This window comes from Sphaerodactylus townsendi, linkage group LG17 (genome assembly GCF_021028975.2).
Source record: "Sphaerodactylus townsendi isolate TG3544 linkage group LG17, MPM_Stown_v2.3, whole genome shotgun sequence".
In the NCBI taxonomy this organism is placed as follows: Eukaryota; Metazoa; Chordata; class Lepidosauria; order Squamata; family Sphaerodactylidae; genus Sphaerodactylus; species Sphaerodactylus townsendi.
Genome location: NC_059441.1, coordinates 7,977,712 through 8,000,638, shown reverse-complemented (window position 1 = coordinate 8,000,638; position 22,927 = coordinate 7,977,712). Strand labels below are relative to the sequence as shown.

General features: G+C 55.3%; 1 protein-coding gene across 7 annotated transcripts in view; it reads left to right on the top strand.

Annotated features, from left to right (window-relative positions):
• Window positions 1-382: 382 nt before the first annotated feature.
• Window positions 383-22,927, top strand: part of TPM1 (tropomyosin 1) — a 41,383-nt gene continuing 18,838 nt past the window's right edge. For 2 of the 7 annotated variants that reach the window (XM_048519645.1, XM_048519644.1), the window contains exons 1-5: window positions 9,297-9,725; window positions 17,896-18,029; window positions 20,227-20,344; window positions 21,248-21,318; window positions 21,632-21,707. In XM_048519645.1, the coding sequence (XP_048375602.1) occupies window positions 9,591-9,725; window positions 17,896-18,029; window positions 20,227-20,344; window positions 21,248-21,318; window positions 21,632-21,707 (534 nt within the window). In that variant the 5' untranslated portion in view covers window positions 9,297-9,590. Of the gene's footprint in view, window positions 710-2,013; window positions 2,140-2,334; window positions 2,461-9,296; window positions 9,726-17,895; window positions 18,030-20,226; window positions 20,345-21,247; window positions 21,319-21,631; window positions 21,708-22,927 lie in introns of those variants that run through there. The other 5 variants (XM_048519646.1, XM_048519642.1, XM_048519643.1 and 2 more) reach the window with 5 other exon arrangements.

The window sequence follows — 22,927 nt, the reverse complement described above, 5'->3', positions numbered from 1 at the left end:
AGCTGTGAAATCTACCACCACCACCACCACCACCACCACCATCATCATCATCACCATCATCATCATCATCATCATCATCATCATCATCATCATCATCATCATCATCATCATCCTCTTGGCCTTTTCCAGTTGTTCCTCCAGCGTCCCCTGGGGGCTGTAGGGCGAGGACCCGCTGGCTGGCTGCTGCGGCCGCCGCCAGATCTGTGCAAACTCTCCGGGGCGCGCCAGGAAGGGGCGGCCGCGCGCGCGGTGCTTGGGGCGCCTGGCTCCCGGGGCGCGCCCTGCCTGGACGGTCCCCGGCGGGGCGGGGCTGGGCGGGGCGGCGGCGGCAGCTGTCCGGGCAGAGGCGAGGGGGGGCGGGGCAAGGCGCCGTCGGGGGGCGGGGGCAGGAGCGCGCCGGTGCCCAAAAAAGTATTGGCCGTCTTGAGGAATGCACGCAGCCCCCGGGCCCGCTACATATCTGCCGCCTCGCCCCGCTCGCACTCCGCACCCGCGCAGCGCCCACAGGGAAGCCAGCCAGCCAGGCAGAGCCCCTCCGCCCGCCCGCCCGCCCGCCTAGCCTGCGCGCCCCGTCCGGGCTCCCTCCGCCGCCGCCATGGACGCCATCAAGAAGAAGATGCAGATGCTCAAGCTGGACAAGGAGAACGCCCTGGACCGGGCCGAGCAGGCCGAGTCCGACAAGAAGGCGGCCGAGGACCGCAGCAAGCAGGTGCGACCCCCCCCCCCCGCCACCAGGAGCCCCCCGCGCCCCTCGCCCGCGGGCCCCGGGAGCGCCCCCTTCCTCCGCGCCAGGCTGCTCCGGGGGGGATCTGCTTACTCGCGAGGAAGCCCGCCTGCGCTCGGCGGGGCTGACCCCCCGAGCGGACCCTCTGGCTCGTGTCGCGGCCGCTTCAGCCCCTCTCCGGCCCGCGGCTGGGCGTCTGGAGCCCACTGGACACTCCGTGGCGTCGGACGCCGTCCGGGACTCTCTCGGTTCGCCCTGGAGAAGCTGGGGGGAGGGGGAAGGGGGGGGGGGGTCGAGGGGCACAGTTTGCCTGAGTCATTCTGGAGGTGGCCCGGGGTGTGTGTGTGTGTGTGTGTGTGCTGCCGTTGGAAGGCAAACGTTTCTTAGGGGTTGTGAAAACCTGGGGGGGGGGGGGAACAGGCAGCAGGGCCGAGGCCAGCACCGAAGAGACGCTCAGGGGACCTGGAATGAAGCGAGCCAGCATTTTCCTCCACGGGGGGGGCCCCCTCCCCAGCCTATTTGACTCGGACATCAGCCCACCCGGAGCCAAACCGGTGCGGAGGATCACGCGGAGCAGCCCTGCCACCCCCCCCCCCCGCGAGCATTTGCACAGGGGCAAAGCCCCCCCCCCCGACACTTTCCCCTGCGGCGGGGCGAGGTCTTGGCTCCAAGTCCGAGCCGGCTAAAAGTTAGTCAAATACAAATACAAATACAAAACCTTTAATGGCATATAATAAAAGTTAGTCTCCGCAAAGTCACCGTGGAAAAAAAACGAGGACGCCAAACTTGGAGGCAAATCCCTCTTTCCAGCGGGTTTCTTCGCTGAAATGAACCCAGCCGTGACTCACTCTGACTAGGTGAGGGAGGGCCGGCGAGTTCAAACCCGAGTGCTGACTTGTGGATCCGGCTGCGCCCACAGCTCCTGAGAGCCTCCGGTTGTCTTCTTTTGCCGGTTTCGTGCCTGCCTTCTGTACCCTGCGTCCAGATTTAACAGGGGCCTGCAACCTGCGGCTCTCCGGATGTTCGTGGACTACAAATCCCACCAGTCCCTGCCAGCCCATTGGCCATGCTGGCAGGGGCTGATGGGACTTGTAGTCCAGGAACATCTGGAGAGCCGCAGGTTGCAGGCCCCTGGTCCAGAATGTCTGGCCAATATTGTCACCAAAGTGGGGCTGGAGGGATTTGACGGGTGTGTGTGTGTGTGTGTGTCTGTGTGAGAGTGAAAGGCCTACTCGGAAGCCCGCTACAACCTGTTGTTTCCTTCCCCTTCTTGCCTCCTGCGTGGCTAGTTGGAGGACGAAATAGCGCAGCTGGAAAAGCAGCTGCGGGTCGCGGAGGATGAGAGGGACCGGGTTTTGGAAGAGCAGCATACCTCTGAGGAAAGCCTGCTCGCGGCCGACGAGAAGGCCACCAAGGTATCGTTCCAAGAGGACGCTAACTTCTCTCTCTTTTTCTCTCTCTCTCTCTCTCTCTGTCGTCGTCTGTCTTTCTGCACCCTCACCTCTGCTCTGCACCATCTCGTGGTTGCCTGCCGCACCCCCTTCCACGTCCCCCCCGCCGCCACCACTTCCATTCCCCCCCCCCCGCCACCACTCCTTCCACGGGGCCAGCTGGAGGATGAGCTGGTGTCTCTGCAAAAGAAGCTCAAGAGCACTGAGGATGAGCTGGACAAATACTCAGAATCCCTGAAAGATGCCCAGGAAAAGCTGGAGTTGGCGGAGAAAAAGGCCACGGACGTAAGTAAGGGCCCCTGCCACCGTCCCCTGCGTCCGCACGCACACACACGCTTGCCTTCTTTCTGCCAACTATCCACACAACCTCTGTGGCCCTGCGCCCCACCCATGGGGTGGACAGGGGGCCACTGGTTTCCTAGCAGGGCTGTTGCCAACCCCAGAGAGCAAAGAGAGAGGAGTTTTGTATTTGGGGTAGCTCTGCCCTCTCAAGGTGTAGCGTGGACAAGAGGGAAGTCTCTTAGAGCTGACTGTATAGGCAAGGCTTGGTCCTTGATCCTTCTTGATCTGAGATTGCAAAGGCCTTAGCAGACCAGGTGCTCAGGAGCAACAGCCGCAGAAGGCCATTGCTTTCACATCCTGCAGGTGAGCTCCCAAAGGCACCTGGTGGGCCACTGCGAGGAGCAGAGTGCTGGACTAGATGGACTCTGGTCTGATCCAGCAGGCTCATTCTTATGTTCTTAAGGCCATTGCTTTCACATCCTGCAGGTGAGCTCCCAAAGGCACCTGGTGGGCCACTGCGAGGAGCAGAGTGCTGGACTAGATGGACTCTGGTCTGATCCAGCAGGCTCTTTCTTATGTTCTTAAGGCGTAAAGGGCCTATATGGCGTTCAGAATTCTGGCTGGTCTAGATCTCTTGCAAGACAATCATGGGCACCTACAGCTGAACTTGGCCTGACCTGGAAGATCCTGATCTTATCAGATGTCAGAAGCTAAGACAGGTTCGGCCCACGCTGGTGTTTCGAAGGCTGGACGCAAAGGAAGTCCAGGGTCCCTACTCTGAACGTCTTGCCTTGGAAGTTCTACCAGGTCAAACTTGATGGCCCTTTCTCCCACCGAGGCAAGACCCATCCTGCTTTGGGGATTTAAAAACTTTTGTCCCGCAAACTCGGGCTTGCTTCCGTTCCTCTGCGGAGCCGAGTCTCCCGAGCCGCGTGCGAGCGCCCACCAGAGGTCCCAAAAGGTGGACGAGGATCCATCCTTTCGGGATCTCCTTCAGGCTCCGAAGAGTTCAGGAGGGAGCGAAGACCGGCGAGTTGCTAGTCGAGGGAAATGCCGTCTGAAAGTGAGGCCCGGAAGATGATACCTGCTTGGGTTTGCAGTCTGCGGGACAGAGATCCACAGAATAAGCACACGGTTATATATAGCTCAGTACTTTATATGGTATAGTGCGGTCTCTCGTCCCACCCACCTGTCCGGCCCCTGACGAGTATTAAATAGTTCCATGCATGCAACTCCCAAGCATTCTCAGCCCCACACATCCATTACGGTGCAACAGAAATTCTTTCCGAGTACAGGCTTCTCCCAACAATTAGGGGGAGTGATGTCTTTCCCAGACGGACGGCATCGTTTAGCTGTGCCTATATATATATATCCAGCAAGAGGTTCTAGCGAGAGCGGTCAAGCCAGGACCGCTGGTTTTGGGTGCGAGATTTAAGCAAAAATATTTAGGAAGGGAGATTCCATCTTGAGCTGGAGGACAAAATCCGCCCCCACCCCCCTGAACTGAGTTCATTGTGTTGGTTTAAGAGAATAACATGGGGGGGGGGGGAGGAAGGGAAGAGATTTCTGCTGTCGATAAAGGAATCTGTTGGACTTAATTTTAGCTCCAGAACCACGGAACGCCTGTCCGTCTAAGGCCGGCTGCGCATAATGTGGTTCAGATGTGTTTTTCTGGGGACGAGGCTTTCTATAGAAGGGAGTCGGCATTCCTGCCAGGCGTTTATTTAACTTGTTCAAAGGAACCGCATATAGATCCCAGGGAGATATTCCTTATAAGGAAAAGAATGCAGACTATTTGGAAACCGCTTGCCTCAGATGAAGGCGAAATGCTACTGGATTCGGAGAGGCGGCCGGAGCAGGAGGGCGGGCGGGCGGGTGGGTTAGAGAGAGAGAGAGAGAGTTTCCTTCCTTTCTTCTGTAGCTTTCCATTTAGGAAGCAGGGAAATTAATTTGCAGATAGTCTCGGGGCGGGGGGGGGGGGGGGCGGACGTAGGGCACCTTTTGGTAGCTCCCTTCCCAAAGAGCCGTCGTCATGAATTCTGTGCTTCCTTGCCTGTTCAAACGCCCTTAATTTTGAGGGGGGGTGGGGGTAGTTGTGGAAGGAAGGAAACTCCCGGGTGGGTGAATCTTGAAGTCTGTATTAGCCAGAGGAAGCAACTTGCTGACACCGATATTTGAGAGACAGACAGATGACTCTTGTGAGGGAGAAGGTAGAGCAGAGCTCTGGAATGAGCTCACCTTTGCAGGTCGGCGTTGGGTAATCACCCCAGTCGGCCTGGCGTTAGTCACGGCCAAGACAAACTTCATCCAGCCACTAATCACTTCCTCTGAGATACCAGTTTGACTCAAATGGGGCGGAATTATTTTCATGATTAATGCTTAGCTGGCTGCCCTTATCCTGTTCGCTCCTAGGCCTTTCGCAGCAGAGTCTTCCCAGATACCCTTTCCTGTGCAGGTGTGTTCTTTGCGCTAAACTATCTCCAGTCTGGGGTACAGGCCCTTCCGTTGGGGTTGGGGTCAGTGGTGGGATCCAAAAATTTTAGTATCAGGTTCCCATGGTGGGTGGGATTCAAACTGTGGCGTAGCGCCAATGGGGCTGGGCGGGACACGACGGGGGCGTGGCCGGGCATTCCTGGGCGGGGCTATGGCAAGGATGCAGCCGCTGCGCCGGTCCTTGGGCGGGAAACGAATGCACGCAGGCGCAGGCTGCCACGCACGCCGGTGCACCTCCTGCTAGACTGCTTCAAGTTCTGCGCGCTACTGCTGAGAGGAGGGAAGTAACTACGGCAAAAATCACGTGGCAAAATCACCAATCAGTAACCCCCTCTCGGCGCACACAAATAATTAGTAACCTACTCTCGGGAACCTGTGAGAACCGGCTGGATCCCACCTCTGGTTGGGGTACGTTTGCTTAGTTTGCAGGAGGCCGCTGGTTCCATTAACTGGGGATGCAAAAGACCTCTGCCGGGGAGGCTGGCGGACTGTGGCCAATCAGAGTAGAGTCTGCAATCTGTGGCTCTCCAGATGTTCACGGACTACAATTCCCATCAGCCCCTGCCAGCATGCTGTCCAGGAACATCTGGAGAGCCACAGGTTGCAGACCCCTGGAGTAGACAATACTCACCCTGATGGACCAAGGGTTTGATTTACTGTAAGTCAGTTTCACAGGCTCGTGTCTGATAGGGCAGGCCCCACGGCTCAGTGGCAGAGCTTTTGTTTGGCAGCGGAATGTCCCCGGTCCAGTTGAAAGACCTTAGCCATGGCGTCTCTGGGTGGACGATACTGGCATGGACGGACCCGAGGGTCTTTTTCGCTATAAGGCAGCTTCATGTGTTCTTTTCCGTTGTGGGCAAGGACAGCCCTTGACCGGAGGTGCTCCGCTTTGCACACAGGGCAGCAGCCATTTTGCCTTGGGAGGGGGGGAACACAGATGCATTTGGGGGAGGGGAAACCATCTACATAGGCCTGAACTCCACGGAGGAACGGAGGGGCAGGATAAAAACGCGCCAGGGAGAATTAAGCCCTGTCATCTTCCGTTGGACTTGGTCCCTAGCAAAAAGCAAAATAAACAAAACCCCAGCCTTTGTGGCACCGTAGAGATTTATTCGGCAGAAGTGTACGAGGCCTGGAAGGCGCTCCCTGCGGTGCAGGCCCTGGGGTCTGGTCAGGGGGCAGTGATTCGTGAAAGCTTCTGCCACTAGAAGTGTGGGAATTGAGGGTGCCCCCCCCCCCACGTGCTGCTACAGGCTGTCAAGGCTGCCCTCCCCGCTCCCCGAACTGACTCCCTAACTCAGTGATGGTGAACCTTTTCGAGGCCGAGCGCAGCCCAAACTGCAACCCAAAACCCACTTATTTATCACAAAGTGCCAACACGGCAATTTAACCTGAATACTGAGGTTTTAGTGTAGAAAAAAACGTTGGCTCCAAGGCGTGCGTTACTCGGGAGTAAGCTTGGTGATAGTTGTTGGCTTTGCTTTGAAGCAATCGTGCAATGCTTTGAATGGCTGAATTACAACCCTAGGAGGGTTTAGAAGCAAGCCCCATTGCCAGCAACCGAGCTTACTTCCAAGTAAAGGATTGTGCTTTAGTTCTTCCCATGAAAATCAGTGGGGTTTAACAGCACTTAACAGGGTTACCTACATGTTGTGCTCAGAAGCCCAGGCCAGCTTAGATATGTGTGTGGGTGGTGGTGGGGATTTTCCATACCCCCACATGACGAACTCTGTGCATGCGTGCCCATAGAGAGGGCTCTGAGTGCCACCTCTGGCACCTGTGCCATAGGTTCGCCACCCCTGCCCTAACTGTATGTAGGATTGCAGCCTTATAGCCAATGCAATGAAACACCGAAGTGAGCTTTGCAGAGTTCAATAGAGAACAGGACTGCAGTCTGACAGCTTGCTCCTAAACACGTTTACTCAGAGGCGAAACTAGTCGAATGGAACAGGTTTTATTCTCAGGTAAACGTGCGAAAGACTGATGTTGTCATCCATCGAAGCGACTCCAGGATCTCGCAAGTCTGCTTGTGAATTTTATCCTCACCTGCCTGTGGGCTGGCTGGGGCGTGCCTCCCGTCTGTGGGCTTGATTTTGGGGATGGCTTCCAACGGCGGTGTCTCTTAATGGACCGTGTCGCACCTAAACCCATTTAAAAGTCGCAGTCGGGGCGGTTGTCTCGGCTGGAGATATTCTCGAATGGGTCAGCATGTTGTCACAGCTGGAAGAAATCCCCCTGGCATCTGCAGTTTTAAATACAGTCGTCTGCAAACCTTGATGTTCACGCAGCCTGGGACTGGCCGCCCTGCCCAGGGGTGGGGAGGGTAACTTGGCAACCCTACTGGCTATCTTCATGAATGCCCTGCGTTGGACTGTAGTGCATGTTGTGAGCAGTAGGTGGCGGCCTTGCCTTGCCCGTAAACATCTTCTCCCTCCGCCCATTTTTAGCAGCAGCCTAGAATGGTTCAGCCCAGTCTTCCTTAGTGTAGGTCCCAACGAAGAGTTGGCTCTGGGAGGAGTTCCTCCGTGTACCTTTAAAATGAGGCCGGCTCATTCATTCTTCCTGTGCGGCACGGAGGCCAGGCGGTGTAGGAGGTTAAGAGCTCGTGTATCTAATCTGGAGGAACCGGGTTTGATTCCCCGCTCTGCCGCCTGAGCTGTGGAGGCTTCTCTGGGGAATTCAGATTAGCCTGGGCACTCCCACACACGCCAGCTGGGTGACCTTGGGCTAGTCACAGCTTCTCGGAGCTCTCTCAGCCCCACCCACCTCACAGGGTGTTTGTTGTGAGGGGGGAAGGGCAAGGAGATTGTCAGCCCCTTTGAGTCTCCTGCAGGAGAGAAAGGGGGGATATAAATCCAAACTCCTCTTCTTCTTCTTCCACAGAACATTTCCTTGTTGGGGCGTTGTGGGGTTTCCGGGCTGCATGGCCGTGTTCCAGTAGCATTTTCTCCTGACGTTTCGCCTGGCAGCAGCCACAGATGCAGGAGAAACGTCAGGAGAAAATGCTACGGGAACACGGCCATGCAGCCCAGAAACCCCACAACGCCTCGGTGATTCCGGATGTGAAAGCCTTCGACGACACATTGAACATTTCCTTTGTGTTCCTGCCGCACGTTTGCAAGCGGAACATGAGGCAACCTACAGCCCATGTGGTGTCAGTGGTGGGATTAGGATCTGAAAGAAGTGGATTTCAACCCTTTCTCTGCCTTAGAAGTTTGCTGGGCAACTTTTAGCCAGTCACACCCTCTTCGAAGAAGAGGAAGAAGAAGAGCTTGGATTTATATCCCCCCTTTCTCTCCTGTAAGGAGACTCAAGGGGGCTGACAATCTCCTTGCCCTTCCCCCCTCACAACAAACACCCTGTGAGGTAGGTGGGGCTGAGAGAGCTCCGAGAAGCTGTGACTAGCCCAAGGTCACCCAGCCGGCGTGTGTGGGAGTGGGGAAGAAGAAGAGGAAGAAGAGCTTGGATTTATGCCCCACCTTTCTCTCCTGTAAGGAGACTCAAGGGGGCTTACAAACTCCTTTCCCTTCCTCTCCCCACACCTGGTGAGGCAGGTGGGGCTGAGAGAGTCCTGAGAGAACTGTGACTGGCCCAAGGTCACCCAGCAGGAATGTAGGAGTGCGGAAACGCATCTGGTTCACCAGATAAGCCTCTGCCACTCAGGGTGGAGGAGTGGGGAATTAAACCCGGATCTCCAGATTAGTCCGCCTGCTCTTAACCACTACACCACGCTGGCTCTCTTAGTCTAACCTGCCCCACAGGGTGGTTGTCAGGACAAGAGGGAGATTGGGCCCCCACTAGGGGGGAAGAGCCAGGTACCCATGAAGTAGGCAAGGAGGCCGCGCAGCCCTCCCCTCCACATTGCGGGGAAGCCACTGAGCGTACCATACCCCCACTCTGCGGCTGCAGATATGCAGCTTAACTAAGTACTTCGAGGTATGCTCAGGTGACAGGCTGTGCCTCCATGGGGGCTTGCAGGGAGAAATCTAGCCTCTCAGGGTGAAGACTCGCAGCCTGGCGTTCTCTCAGTCACAATCACGGGTGTGCTTGTGTGTGTGAACGTGCCCCGAATGGGCAGGCTCAGCTGCTCCCCACCTACGGGGTCTCTGACTGTTGCCCCCCCAGGCACGGCGAGGGCTTGGCGCCCACTCTGCCCTGCAGCCCCACTGCCTGCCTGGGGGGCGGGGGGGGGGGTTGAAGCAGTTCCTGGCGAGGCAGTGCAACTCTGCAGCCCGGGGAAGCGCAAACGGGAAGGGGGTGGGCGCGTGGGGGGCATCCGCAGCCCCGGGCTTGGACGCGGTTCCGGGGGAGCCCGTGCAGAAACGCGGGGGCGGGGGTGTTGTGTGTCCCGCTCCTTGCTCCGGGGGCGGGGCGGCGGCCCCGATCCCGGCGGCCCCGGGCAGGCAGCGAAGCGCGCAGCTTCCGGCGTCGGAGGGTCGGGCTGGCGGCGCGCCTGCGGCCGGCCTTTAAGCGCGCAGAGGGCGTCTCCCGGCCTGGTCCGCGGCCGCGTCCCGGTGGAGCCGGCGGCTGGAGAGGGAGGCGGAGCTCGCCTGGGCTTGGAGCGCCGCCGCCGCCGCCGCTTGCTTGGCTGCTGCGGGGCCGTGCGCGCGCGCGTGCGTCCGGGGTGCGGGGCCGGGGCCATGGCGGCGGGGCTGAGCTCGCTGGAGGCGGTGCGCAGGAAGATCCGCAGCTTGCAGGAGCAGGCCGACGGCGCGGAGGAGCGGGCCGGCCGGCTGCAGCGCGAGCTCGACGAGGAGCGGGCCTTGCGCGAGCAGGTAGGAGCCTGGCGCGCCCCGGCTCTGCGCCTTTACGCACCGCTTGGGTGGCGCGCCTCCTGCGGCGGCGGTGGCTGGCGGCGGCGGGGAGGGCCCCGGGGGGGCGCGTGGCTGGGGCCCTCCAGAGGGGCCCCCCCCCCGGCTTGGCGAGGGAGGGGTCGGGGCTCGCCAGCCCCGAGGAGGAGGAGGAGGAGGCCAGCAAACAAAGCCGCCGCCAAACCTCCTCCTTTGCCTTTGCCTTGCCTTGCTCCAGGCTGCCCTCCTGCTCCTTCTCCTGGAAGGAACCTGAAAGGGAGAGGCTGGAGCCAGAGAGCCAAAGGTGGGGGGGGGGGAGGGGGCGCCCGCTGACCTTCCTGGGCCTGCCTTCCCCCGCCCCCCTTGACCTGCACCTGCACAGGACCTGCTTTTGACCAAGACAATCTGTTTGCACTGAAAGGTTCAGGGTGAGGTTGGGGCCAGAGGGCTTGGGAAGGCGGCTCCAGCGAGGGCTTGCGGAGTTAGGTTGGCTGAGGGCTGGGGATGGGTTTTCTGAAGAGTTTGGCCTTCTCCTCCAGAAGAGGGCCTCCACTCTGAGCTTAGTGTGGTTTCCACTTTGATTGGTTTTAATGGGCCTGAGGTGGGGGCCAGAGGGCTTGGGAAGGCAGCTCCGGTGAGGGCTTGAGGAGTTAAGTTGGCTGAGGGCTGGGGATGGTTTTCTGAAGAGTTTGACCTTCTCCTCGAGAAGAGGGCCTCCAGTTGGAGCTTAGTGTGGTTTCCCCTTTGACTGGTTTTAATGGACCTGCGGCGCAGGTTTGCAGTGGGCACCCTTGTGATGCCGAGTAGGCCCTGGGGAGTTATCTCTGGGGTGCCAGGGAACAGATTTGTCACAGCGGGTCATCCGGATATCCCAGAGCAGCAGTTAGGGGTCCTACAAATGTTTGTCTCAGGGTTTAGCCTGGCTGCCCATGCGAGGAGCGCCGCTTTAGCCTTACAACCATCCTGTGAGGTAGGCAAGGCTGGGAGGGTAGCAGCTGGCTTAACCCGCATCCAAAATCACTGCTGGGATCAAGTCACTGGGCCAGCCAGCTTCCATGGCAGATATGGGGCCGGGAACTTGGATCTCCCAGAGTCCAGGGGTCTGCAACCTGCGGCTCTCCAGATGTTCATGGACTACAAATCCCATCAGTCCCTGCCAGCACGGCCACTTGGCCATGCTGGCAGGGGCCTATGGGAATTGTATGTCCCAGACATTCTAACCACAACATCACACTGGCTAAAACAGTGGTTCTCAACCCTCCTAATGCCACAGCCCTTTAATACTGTTCCTCATGTTGTGGTGAACCCCCAACCCTAACATTTATCCATTTTACAGATGGAGAACACTGATGCAGAGAGTCTTAGGCGACCCCTGGGAAAGGGTCGTTCCACCCCCAAAGGGGTCGCGACCCACAGGTTGAGAACCACTGGGCTAAAAACTGCTTGTGAGTTTTCTCTATTTCCACGATAGAGGCTTGGATTGGGCAAGCGTGCATTCGCCACTGAGCTTCTGAGATCCATCCAGAAGGGGGAAGGGGCTGTGGCCCAGAGGCTGAGCGCTTCCTTTGCGCTAAAGGCCCTTCGAAATTCAGTCAGCGGCACCTCTAGGCCCAGGTAGTCTGTGGCGTGGAAGAGTGCTGCCGGGAATCTGTGGGAACTGAAGTCTAGCCAGGATTAACCTTTATCGACCATACTTGGACTCAGTAGAAGGCAGCTGATAGGAAGCTGCAGTGACCAAACTTCACAGGACTTGTGCAGGTGAGGAGTTTGGGAGTGGGGGGATCTTTCTCCCCCACCTTCTTTGTACCACACAAACACAGCTTCTGCATGATTTGACACCCAGGTGTGTCTGAGCTCTGCTAACCGTTTGTGTTTACCTGTGGTCTTATCCATTTTTACTCAGAAGCCATTTCCCAGCGTTCAGAAGAACTTTGTCCTAGAACTAAGAACCGGATCCCAATTCTCAGCTTGTTCCGTTTAAAGAGAAAGCTGTCAGCGTCCAGCCCGTACCAACCTTGAATGTAGAACTCTGTCGCCCCGCCCCTCCTCGCGATTGCGACGACAGATACTGGATTGGTTTTGCGTGGCCTTAAAATCGCACTCACGCCACCCTCTTGTGTCCTGGAAGGAGGCCGGGGCGGAAACGCTGCCTGAGGCACGGACTTGGCCCTTCCTCCTGTGCTTGACTTGTTGGCATGTGGCCCGCCTAGTTGTTTTCTCTCTGCAAGGTGCAGCTGCAAGCTACTGCAAGGGAGAGGAGAAACTGTCCCCTGAGGCCTAGTCAGACGAAATCAGGGGCTTGCAACTAAAACTGGGTTGCCGTTCAGGCTGTGGTGCGAAGGAATAAAATTCCTTGCTCAGGAGGAAAGGCTCATTGTGTTCCACAGGACACGTGTCAGAGACAATATTGCTGCAGTTGGTTCTGGTGGGTTTTCCCATCTGTGTGGCCGTGGTCTGGTGGATCTTGTTCCTCACGTTTAGGAACAAGGTCCACCAGACCTCGGCCACACAGCCCGGGAAACCCACCAGAACCGGTTGAATCCGGCTGTGAAAGCCTTCGACAAAATATTGTTGCAGGCCCCCCCACACACACACACTCTCTTCAGCCTAACATGCCTCACAGCAGTGATGGCGAACCTTTTCGAGACCGAGTGCAGCCCAAATTGCAACCCAAAACCCACTTATTTATCTCAAAGTGCCAACACGGCCATTTAACCTGAATACTGACGTTTTAGTTTAGAGGCGCATTACTCGGCATTAAGCTTGGTGAAGCAGCCATGCAATGCTTCGAATGGGTGAATCACAACCTTAGGAGGGTTTACTCAGAAGCAAGCCCCATAGCCAGCAACCGAGCTTACTCCCAGGTAAACGATCACACCCAGACCAGCCTAGATGTGTGTGTGTGCGTGAGGGGTGATTTTCCGCCCCTCCACATGTCGGACTCTGTGCACGCGTGCCCACAGAAAGGGCTCTGAGTGCCACCTCTGGCACCCGTGCCGTAGGTTCGCCACCGCTGCCTCACAGGGTGGATATGAGGATACCACAGAAGCGAGGGGAACCGTTCTCCTTGGGGAAAGGATGAGATTAAAACGTACTGAGCAACACATTCAGGGAGTCCTCCTTTGAGATGACCTGGTGCAAAAAAAGTTGCTTAGTGACGGTGGGAGAGGGCAGCCGCCCATACAGGGGGTGGGAAACTCAGATCTTGCACCGGGCTGCATTTTTCTCCAAATACACTTCTGTGAATTGAGCCCCAGATCTTTTTGAAGCGAGGGCCTGTTTTCCGTCACTTCCTGGGCTTCTGCTACTAAACCTGGGAAGGAAATCTGTCTTCCTTTCATGGTAGCAACACTTAACTTCTGTGACCCGCTCAGGGTTCTGTCATTATGAAACTGTCTCGCAAATAAGCAAACGTAAAGGGAGCCGCTGGTGTGTATCTATCCGGGAGTCCAGGGAGTGCCCGGCGTTGGGCTTCGGTATTTCTGTTTACCATATAAGGCAAAGTCCCTGCTTTACAGTGGAAAAACAGCCAGCAGAGAAGTAGTGATTTGCCCCTTATAGGGTAGTGAGAGCCTGTGGCTGTTTTGGGAACAGGAAGTTGGGAGCTGACCTTTAATCGTTCTGGGGAAGAGAGGCAGCAGTGGGGGAAAGATCCTAATGTAATTATTAACGTGCTGTTAAATGGTTTTCCCCGTTTTTTCTTTGCCAGCTCTCCCCTCCCGGAAGAGCAGCTTTTATAGCCTGAAACGTTCTTAACAGTGTGTTTTGCAAAGTGAAAGGGGTCTGCAACCTGTGGCTCTCCAGATGCTCATGGACTACAATTCCCATCAGCCCCTGCCAGCATGGCCTGATGGGAATTGTAGTCCATGAGCACCTGGAGAGCCGCAGGTTGCAGACCCCTCAAACTATCTGACTTCTGCTCCATTGGAGGAACTGGGCGGGCTGATCTCCCCGGATTCCCTCACAAGCCCCGGTGCAGTCCTGACCGAGGGTGGGTGTAAACACTTTCTGCTGGGACTGTGCCACGCGCGTGTGCAAGGGAATTTCCCGGTGAAGTGGGCACTGGGAGGCTGCCACGCTTGGCTTCTTTCTTAAATCCCTGCACAGGCTGGGAAAGGTGGAGATGTCTATATTTCGCGAGCTGCAGCTATAAAAGCGCGCCAAGTTGTGGCTTCTTCGTTCGCGCCCTCTCGCAAATTAGTTGGGCTTGTTATTAAAAGCTGCATTTCCAGCATATCTGAGTGGCCGACGGCAAATCGAAATCTGGAAAGATGGCCCCGAAAGGGCTTCTCAGTGGAGCGGAGTCTCTTGCATTCCTCCACAGCCCTTCCCCCCCCCCCCTCAACTATTCTGGTTGCTCGGGAGACCTCGTCCGTCTGTCCTCGTAGCCCATCTGGACGTGTGGAGCCACCTCCGAGGCCCGCCGTCTAGACTGGCGCTGTCAAGTGGCAGCCAAGGAAAAGTAGGGCAACTGTATGGGGCCATTCCAGTGTGTGCGCATGTGATTGTAGTCCAACGGCCACTCATGGTTGGTCTCTGGTTTGGCCAACTGGGGGCCAGGCGGGTGCGCAGAGCTCTCTGACGCTCGGCTCCGTCCTGCTTCTGTGTGTCTCCCCGCTTGGGCAATCTGTGCCAGTCAAAGCCACTAGTGCCCTTGACTGTAGCACGTAAACAATAGTGTTTCCTTCATTTATACCATGCATTTCTCCCCAGTGGAGACTCTGAGCAGCTTAAATAATTTGCCTTCTTCCTTACATCCTCACAACAACCCTTTGGGGTAGGTTAAGCTGACGGCATGGGGATTGGAACCTGAGTCTCCTAGCACCTGTGCAAACACTCTGCCCACTGCACAGGCTCAGTGTCTGGAGCTGTTGGGTACCACATTGTACCTGGGGCATGTTCCAGGTAAACCAGATGCTTGGATGTTGACGGGCATCCAAGTGACTGCAAGACGGAAGGCCAAATTTCTACGCAGTGTAAAAATAAGAGCAACGAGATATGGAAATGGCCATTTGCACTTTTTAATTTGTTATTTGTAGTAAGGAAGTACCGTGCTCAGAGGAGAGATCTCTGCCCCGCAGAGCTTACAGTGTGGATTTAGCAGAGGGGAGGTGTCTCATCGGAAGGACACCCAAGAACAACACATGCCATGTTCTTTTGTTCAGCAGATTCTGTGACCATTTCCTGCCCCCTGTGACCTCTCCCTAGATTTTCTGCCTGGGGGCCCTTCCTGTGAGTTGGAACGCTTTGGGAACAGGGACCCGCGTCTCCTTCACGAAAACAATATTCCTCTTGTGTCCCTTAAAACAGACCCGTCTTTCTTGGGAATTCTCGTTGCTGGTGTCAATTCAAGAGAAATGTGCGTGCTCCAGTTACTCTCGAGTAAAACGCCTGCAGGCGCCACGTGGACCACCACAGAAGGAGCTGGAATTGTTTTGATTTTCCAGTGGGAATTACCTTGGGAATTACCTAATAGTTTCACGCCTGCAAAGGGAGCATGGCAGAGTTGCTTCCCTTGGGAGGAAAAGAAGGGCTTTCCATTGGCTGACTGCTAAATCCTCATTGTTATAGGGCCATGGTGGCGAACCTTTGGCACTCCAGATGTTGTGGACTACAATTCCCGTCAGCCCCTGCCAATTGGCCATGCTGGCAGGGGCTGATGGGAATTGTAGTCCATAACATCTGGAGTGCCGAAGGATCGCCACCACTGTTATAGGGCGAGCTGGACCCCTGCGCATATGGGCACCCCTGACGGTTTTGCTCTGCCTGGCTGCTGAGGCAGGAACCAGAGATGGCCGCCATGCGCATGGGGCTGGGGGTCGTGGGAGAAGCCAGTGGGCGTGGCTTGTGCCCGCTGTCACTTCCTGGACCCTCCCTCACGGCTCCTGGCTGTCTCTGAAGGGAGGCCCTCTGGTCCTGGGGGCACTCTGGGGGCTTAGCTTGCTCCAGTGTTTCAGCACTTGCTTCCCCCCCCCCCCCCGTTCTGTTTGGTGGACATTTTATAGGTAGGTGGAAAGTGCTGTCAAGTCACAACGGAGCTACAACAACCTTAGCAAGAGGCATTCAGAGGTGGTTTGCCCTAACCCTCTGCATAGCAACCCTGGACTTCCTTGGTGGGCTGCCATCCAAGAACTAACCAGGGCCAACCCTCCTTAGTTCCGAGGATCAGGCTAACCTGGGCCATTCAGGTCAGGGCAGACTAACAGGTGGTTTGCCGTTGCCCGAGGTGGTTTGCCATTACCTGCCTTTGCATAGAGAGTCTGGACTTCGCCCGGTGAACCTCCCACCCAAGAACTAACCAGGGCCAACCCTCCTTAGTTCCGAGGATCAGGCTAACCTGGGCCATTCAGGTCAGGGCAGACTAACAGGTGGTTTGCCGTTGCCCGAGGTGGTTTGCCATTACCTGCCTTTGCATAGAGAGTCTGGACTTCCTTGGTGTTCTCCCACCCAAGAACTAACCAGGGCCAACCCTCCTTAGTTCCGAGGATCAGGCTAACCTGGGCCATTCAGGTCAGGGCAGACTAACAGGTGGTTTGCCGTTGCCCGAGGTGGTTTGCCATTACCTGCCTTTGCATAGAGAGTCTGGACTTCCTTGGTGTTCTCCCACCCAAGAACTAACCAGGGCCAACCCTCCTTAATTCCAAGGATCAGGCTAACCTGGGCCATTCAGGTCTGGGCAGAGTAACAGAGGTGGTTTGCCATTGCCTGAGGTGGTTTGCCATTACCTGCCTTTGCATAGAGATGCTGGACTTCCTTGGTGTTCTCCCATCCAAGAACTAACCAGGGCCAACCCTCCTTAGTTCCGAGGATCAGGCTAACCTGGGCCATTCAGGTCTGGGCAGAGTAACAGAGGTGGTTTGCCATTGCCTGAGGTGGTTTGCCATTACCTGCCTTTGCATAGAGATGCTGGACTTCCTTGGTGTTCTCCCATCCAAGAACTAACCAGGGCCAGCCACTCCTTGAAAAGTTCGAGGATCCAGGCTAACCTGGGCCATTCAGGTCTGGGCAGAGTAACAGAGGTGGTTTGCCATTGCCTGAGGTGGTTTGCCATTACCTGCCTTTGCATAGAGATGCTGGACTTCCTTGGTGTTCTCCCATCCAAGAACTAACCAGGGCCAACCCTCCTTAATTCCAAGGATCAGGCTAACCTGGGCCATTCAGGTCTGGGCAGAGTAACAGAGGTGGTTTGCCATTGCCTGAGGTGGTTTGCCATTACCTGCCTTTGCATAGAGATGCTGGACTTCCTTGGTGTTCTCCCATCCAAGAACTAACCAGGGCCAACCCTCCTTAGTTCCGAGGATCAGGCTAACCTGGGCCATTCAGGTCCGGGCAGAGTAACAGAGCTGGTTTGCCATTACCTGCCTTTGCATAGAGATGCTGGACTTCCTTGGTGTTCTCCCATCCAAGAACTAACCAGGGCCAACCCTCCTTAGTTCCGAGGATCAGGCTAACCTGGGCCATTCAGGTCCGGGCAGAGTAACAGAGCTGGTTTGCCATTACCTGCCTTTGCATAGAGATGCTGGACTTCCTTGGTGTTCTCCCATCCAAGGGCTAACCAGGGGCAACCCTTCTTAGCTTCCAAGTTATGACAAGATTGGGCTCGCCTGGGTCAGGATGTTCTAGGTAGACATAGTTTTGCCGGCATGTGTGCTGAAAAGGTAGCACCACCCCAACATGACACAGTGTTCAGTCTAGTGCATGGGTTCGAAACAGGTGAGGTGTTCTGTGACGTCACTGTCCTCTTTCAGATTTGCCACTGTTCAGATGTATCACCAGAAATCTGGTGCTGGAGAAGATTAGTGGAAACCAAAACTGTCCTTCCCGCATAGGTGTCAAACTTGCGGCCCTCCAGATGTGGACTACAGTTTCCATCATCCCCTGCCAGCATGATGCTGGCAGGGGATGATGGGAACTGTAGTCCATAACATCTGGAGGGCTGCGAGTTTGACACCTGTGCTCCAGAGCATCTTTTCCTGTTGAGAATGGCTTGCTTCCCTGCCTACCTCTCAGATTCTTTCTCCAAGTCCTTCCGGCACCTTTTGGTTTCGTAATTCTGCTCCTCGGTAATTCTGCCCTTCAGTCCTCTGAACTGCCAGTGAGGGCCCGATGCACCCTTCCTGATGCACCTGCTTCCTCCCTCCCTCCCTCCCTGCAGGCGGAGAGCGACGTGGCTTCTCTGAACAGGCGCATCCAACTGGTAGAGGAAGAGCTGGACCGTGCCCAAGAGCGTTTGTCAACCGCCCTGCAGAAACTGGAGGAGGCCGAGAAGGCGGCCGATGAGAGCGAGAGGTAGGGCTGAGCCGGTTGCCTTTTTCACCTGGCAGCCTGGGCCCGGCTGAGCACAAGATGGACGTCACAGGGTCGATTGCAAGATGCAGGAGATATTTTCGTGCATGGGGGAAGGAGAAGAAGAGTTGGATCTATATCCCCCCTTTCTCTCCTGTAAGGAGACTCAAAGGAGCTTACAATCTCCCTTCCCCACCCCTCACAACAAACACCTTGTGAGGCGGAGAGAGCTCCAAAGAACTGTGACTCGCCCAAGGTCACCCAGCTGGCATGAGTTGGAGTGGACAAGCTAGTCTGGTTCACCAGATAAGCCTCCACAGTGGCAGAGTGGGGAATCAAGCCCAGTTCCCCAGATTAGAGTACACTTGCTTTTAACCCCAACAATATTTGGGGAAACTCTGGGTTTCTCCGGATGGTGGCTCTGTGTCGCAGTATGCCATTGCGGAGAAAGAGCCTGTTATGCTACGGCATAGGTGTCAAACTCGCGGCCCTCCAGATGTTGTGGACTAGAGTTCCCATCATCCCCATGCCAGCATCATACTGGCAGGGGATGATGGGAACTGTAGTCCATAGCATCTGGAGGGCCTGCGAGTTTGACACCTGTGAATTCACATAGCTGAATGAAGATGCCCCTGGAGTGACCAACCTACGGCACTTCAGATTTTCATAGACTAGAATTCCCATCAGCCCCTGACAGAACCGTGACTAGCCCAAGGTCACCCAGCTGGTGTATGTGGGAGTACACAGGCTAATCTGGTTCGCCAGATAAACCCCCACAGCTCAAGTGGCGGAGTGGGGAATCAAGCCCGGTTCCCCAGATTAGAGTGCACCTGCTCTTAACCGCAACAATATTTGGGGAAACTCCGGATTTCACGGAGAAATCGGCAAAATGCCTGTTCATCTTATTTTTTTTTTAAATTTATTGGTCTTCTAGCCCTCCCTCCCCCCCGAAGAGCTCGGTGTAGGAGTTGGGGCTCTGTGCAGGAGTATGCCATTGCAGAGAAAGAGCCTGTTAATATTACGGGAACACTTTGCATTCTACATTTGTGTATTCAGAGAGATGTAACCCCACCCACCCCCCCACCCCAGGGGTCCCAAAAAGTCCACGGTGTATTAGCACAGGGGTCCCAACCTTTTTGATCCTGTGGGCACCTTTGGAATTTTGACGTGATGAGAACCAATCACAGGAGGCAATGCCATCCACAACATGACTGCCAGACCTTCACTTCACAATCACACCGTTCAAATTCTTGCTCTGTGGTGGCAGCCCAAATCTCTTCAAAAATCTGCAAAAGTCGAAGAGAAGAGTTTGGGTTTATACCCCACCTCTCTCTTCTGTAAGGAGACTCATCTACATCTACAAATACATCTACCGTGTCATCTGGCCTCCCGTGGGCACAAGGGTGGGGAGGGGGTAGCCAGACGCCGTCCACATTTTTTAATGGGTTCTGTTTTTATGCAATTGGTATTTAAATTATGTTTTAATGTATGTTTTAACCTCTTGTGAACCGCCCTGAGCCCTCAGGGGGAGGGCGGTATATGAAACAAACAAACAAACAAACAAATAAATAAGGCGGCTTACAAGCTCCTTTCTCTTCCTCTCCCAACAACAGACCCCTTGTGAGGCAGGTGGGGCTGAGAGAGTCCTGAGAGAACTGTGTCTAGCCCAAGGTCACTCAGCAAGAACGTAGGAGTGCGGGAACACATCTGGTTCACCAGATAAGCCTCCGCCACTCAGTTGGAGGAGTGGGGGATCAAACCCAGTTCTCCAGATTAGAATCTACCTGCTCTTAACTACTACCCTGTTTCCCCGAATATAAGACATCCCCGGAAGATAAGACGTAGTAGAGGTTTTGCTAAAGTGTGAAATATAAGGCATCCCCCAAAAGTAAGACGTAGCAAAGTTGTTGTTTGGAAGCATGCCTGACAAACAAAACACAGAAATATAAGACATCCCCTGAAAATAAGACATGGCGCATCTTTGGGAGCAAAAATTAATATAAGACACTGTGTTATTTTCGGGGAAACGTGGTAAACCCCTGCCTGGCCCCATCCCCTTCCTAGGAACACTGAGTGGGGGTCAGCAAAGGTGCTGGATGGTCTCTAAGGTGCTACTGGACTCAAATCTCGCTGCAGGGCGCGGAGTCTGCAGTGCTTGGGGACAGAGTTCCAATTTGCTTCTCTCTCCCGCCTTTCCCAGAGGAATGAAGGTCATTGAGAGCAGAGCCCTGAAGGATGAGGAGAAGATGGAGATCCAGGAGATCCAGCTGAAAGAGGCCAAGCACATTGCTGAGGACGCCGACCGCAAGTATGAGGAGGTCAGTTCCTGAGGGCGGCTGAGGCCTCTTGGGGGCTCTGGACAGTTTGCCTTCCCTGGGGCCAAGGAAATCTGGACTTGGGGAGTCAGTTTGTTTGAGAGAGAACCACTGCTGTGCTAGTGGAGCTCTTGTGGGGTGTTGAAAAGGAAGAATGTTTTTCCCGGCGACTGTAAAGAGCGGTTCTTGGCCCTCTGCACAGTCATGTTGGGGTCCCCACAAGAAAAGAATAAACCAGTTCCAGGAGTTTGGAAATCTCTCCCCAAGAAAACGACAGCGTTAGGCTGAATTATCCTTCATTTGTGCACTCCCGGTTGTGAAATCGGCCTCTCCTCTTGGAGACTTTTGGACCATTCTTCTTCCACTCCCACCCTGTCCGTAGCTGCTGGGGAGTAGACAGGACCTTGAGATCAGGATGGGGGGAACGACGTAGACCTGTGAGTGGGCGAGTGAGGGGTGACCGTCTGGGAAAGGGGCAGTGTAGAAGAAGAGTTGGATTTATATCCCCCTTCCTCTCCTTCAAGGAGACTCAAAGGGGCTGACAATCTCCTTGCCCTCCCCCCCCACAACAAACCCCCTGTGAAGTGGGTGGGGCTGAGAGAGCTCCGAAGAACTGTGGCTATCCCAAGGCGTGTGTTGGAGTGCACAGGCTAATCTAGTTCCCCAGATAAGCCTCCACAGCTCAAGCGGCAGAGCAGGGGATCAAACCCGGTTCTCCAGATTAGAGTGCACCTGAGGGTGGAGAAATCTGGTCAACCCGGGGCCGTGGGGAGAGAGCAGCAGCCGTGGGGAGAGAGGCTCCTTTGCCTGTGGCGGCCGATCCATCAGATGGCGGAGAGCTCTCCTCCTAGTTCGAATATGCCTGCACTTGCCATCAGTCCCCTTTTACTCTCCGTCTTGCTCTAGGTGGCTCGTAAGCTGGTGATCATTGAGAGCGACCTGGAACGGGCTGAGGAGCGGGCCGAACTCTCAGAAAGGTAAGCGCCACCCCTTGTGTGTAGAGCTTTCCTGGGTGCTGCGGCTGAGCATGACCGTTTATCTGGCAGTCTGTCGGTGTCCAGCTCTGCACTGTGACGTGGCGGCGGTGTGCACCAATCCCCGTGGCGTCTGTCTCTGTGTGTGTGGTGGCTGCGTGTCAAGAGGTAGTATCCCGGGGGGGCGGGCGGGGGGAGGGAGGGAGGGAGGGAGGGGGAGAGCAGGAAGGGGTTGGGGGGGTGATCACTGCACGCTTGTGATTGGCTCACTGAATTTTGTGAATGGCTCTGTGCATTTTCATGTATCCACTAACAGCCAAGTCCGACAGCTGGAGGAACAGTTAAGGATAATGGATCAAACGCTGAAAGCATTAATGGCCGCGGAGGAGAAGGTACTGGCGCCCGCAAACACCTTATGCCCGACGTAGGGGTAGCCCCGACCTCTCAGCTGTCCACCCCTAACCTGCTCGTTGCCCCCTCTGGCAGTAGTGATGTCGTCTCCCTGTGGCTTTTCACTTTGCGTTGGGCTTGCGTGGCTCTCCTTCGGCCTTCCGTTGCGCTTGTGTCTGGGTGTTGGTGTGCGTGTGCGATGAACCTTTTGCGGCTGATCCAGTCCCGAAGGGGAGCTGAGCTGTCTGAGGCTTTCAAAAGGTTTTCGTGGACTGGTTCTGAACGGATTTGGGTCCCGGGGTCACGCCCAGTTGCTCGGGTGGATTTAATCCGTGTCTCGTGGTATACGTGAGCGTGAGAGCGACGTGTCCTCCGGGACACGCAGAAGACCGGCAGATCTAAAGCAGCCCTTGGAGTCGTTTAAAACCAATTGAGATGCTTGTTTCTGCGGTCTGGTGAAAATGAAGTAAAACTTGTACCAACAGGCTACAATATTGATTTCAAAAAATTAGTTCGTTTTCATTTTAACCTTTAATGGCATATAAATTATTAGCATATTTCCATTTAAAAGAGAAAATTTGGGTGCTGTGTGGTTTCCGGGCTGTATGGCCGTGTTCTAGCAGCATTCTCTCCTGACGTTTCGCCTGCATCTGTGGATCTCTGAAGATGCCAGCCACAGATGCTTAGTGGCGGCGTCGGAGAGAATACTGCTGATACGTATTCCCTTCGAAACTCCACAACCTAAGTGATTCAACGCATGAAAGCCTTCGACAATATTACATTAAAAGAGAAAACTTTTTTAAAGACATTTAAATCACGAGGTGTTTTAAAATGCTTTCCAAGAATTTAGCCACTGCCAAGGTGATCGATGGATTACAGTCACTTAGCAGAAAGCAGAGTGGTCTGGAACTTGGAGTGCTCAAGTCTTGGAAGTAGCGAAGGGTGTAATTAAAATCATGCGCGATGATTACTGTGAAGACAGCATTCCAGAAGAATATGAGTTATGGTTTCTATAGATCCATCATAGCGGCATAGTCTCTGATGTTTAGGGATCTGGAGGTATCTCCCTGAAGGTTTTCCGCTGATAGGAAAATAGTTGAGGCGTGCTAGCATGAATGCCGCGACGTTGGTTAATGGATAACAGAGATGAGAGATATTTAGCTCTTGCTCTGTAACTTGGTTGTATTCCGAGGGAGTCAAAAAATCAGTTCTCCCACTGGAG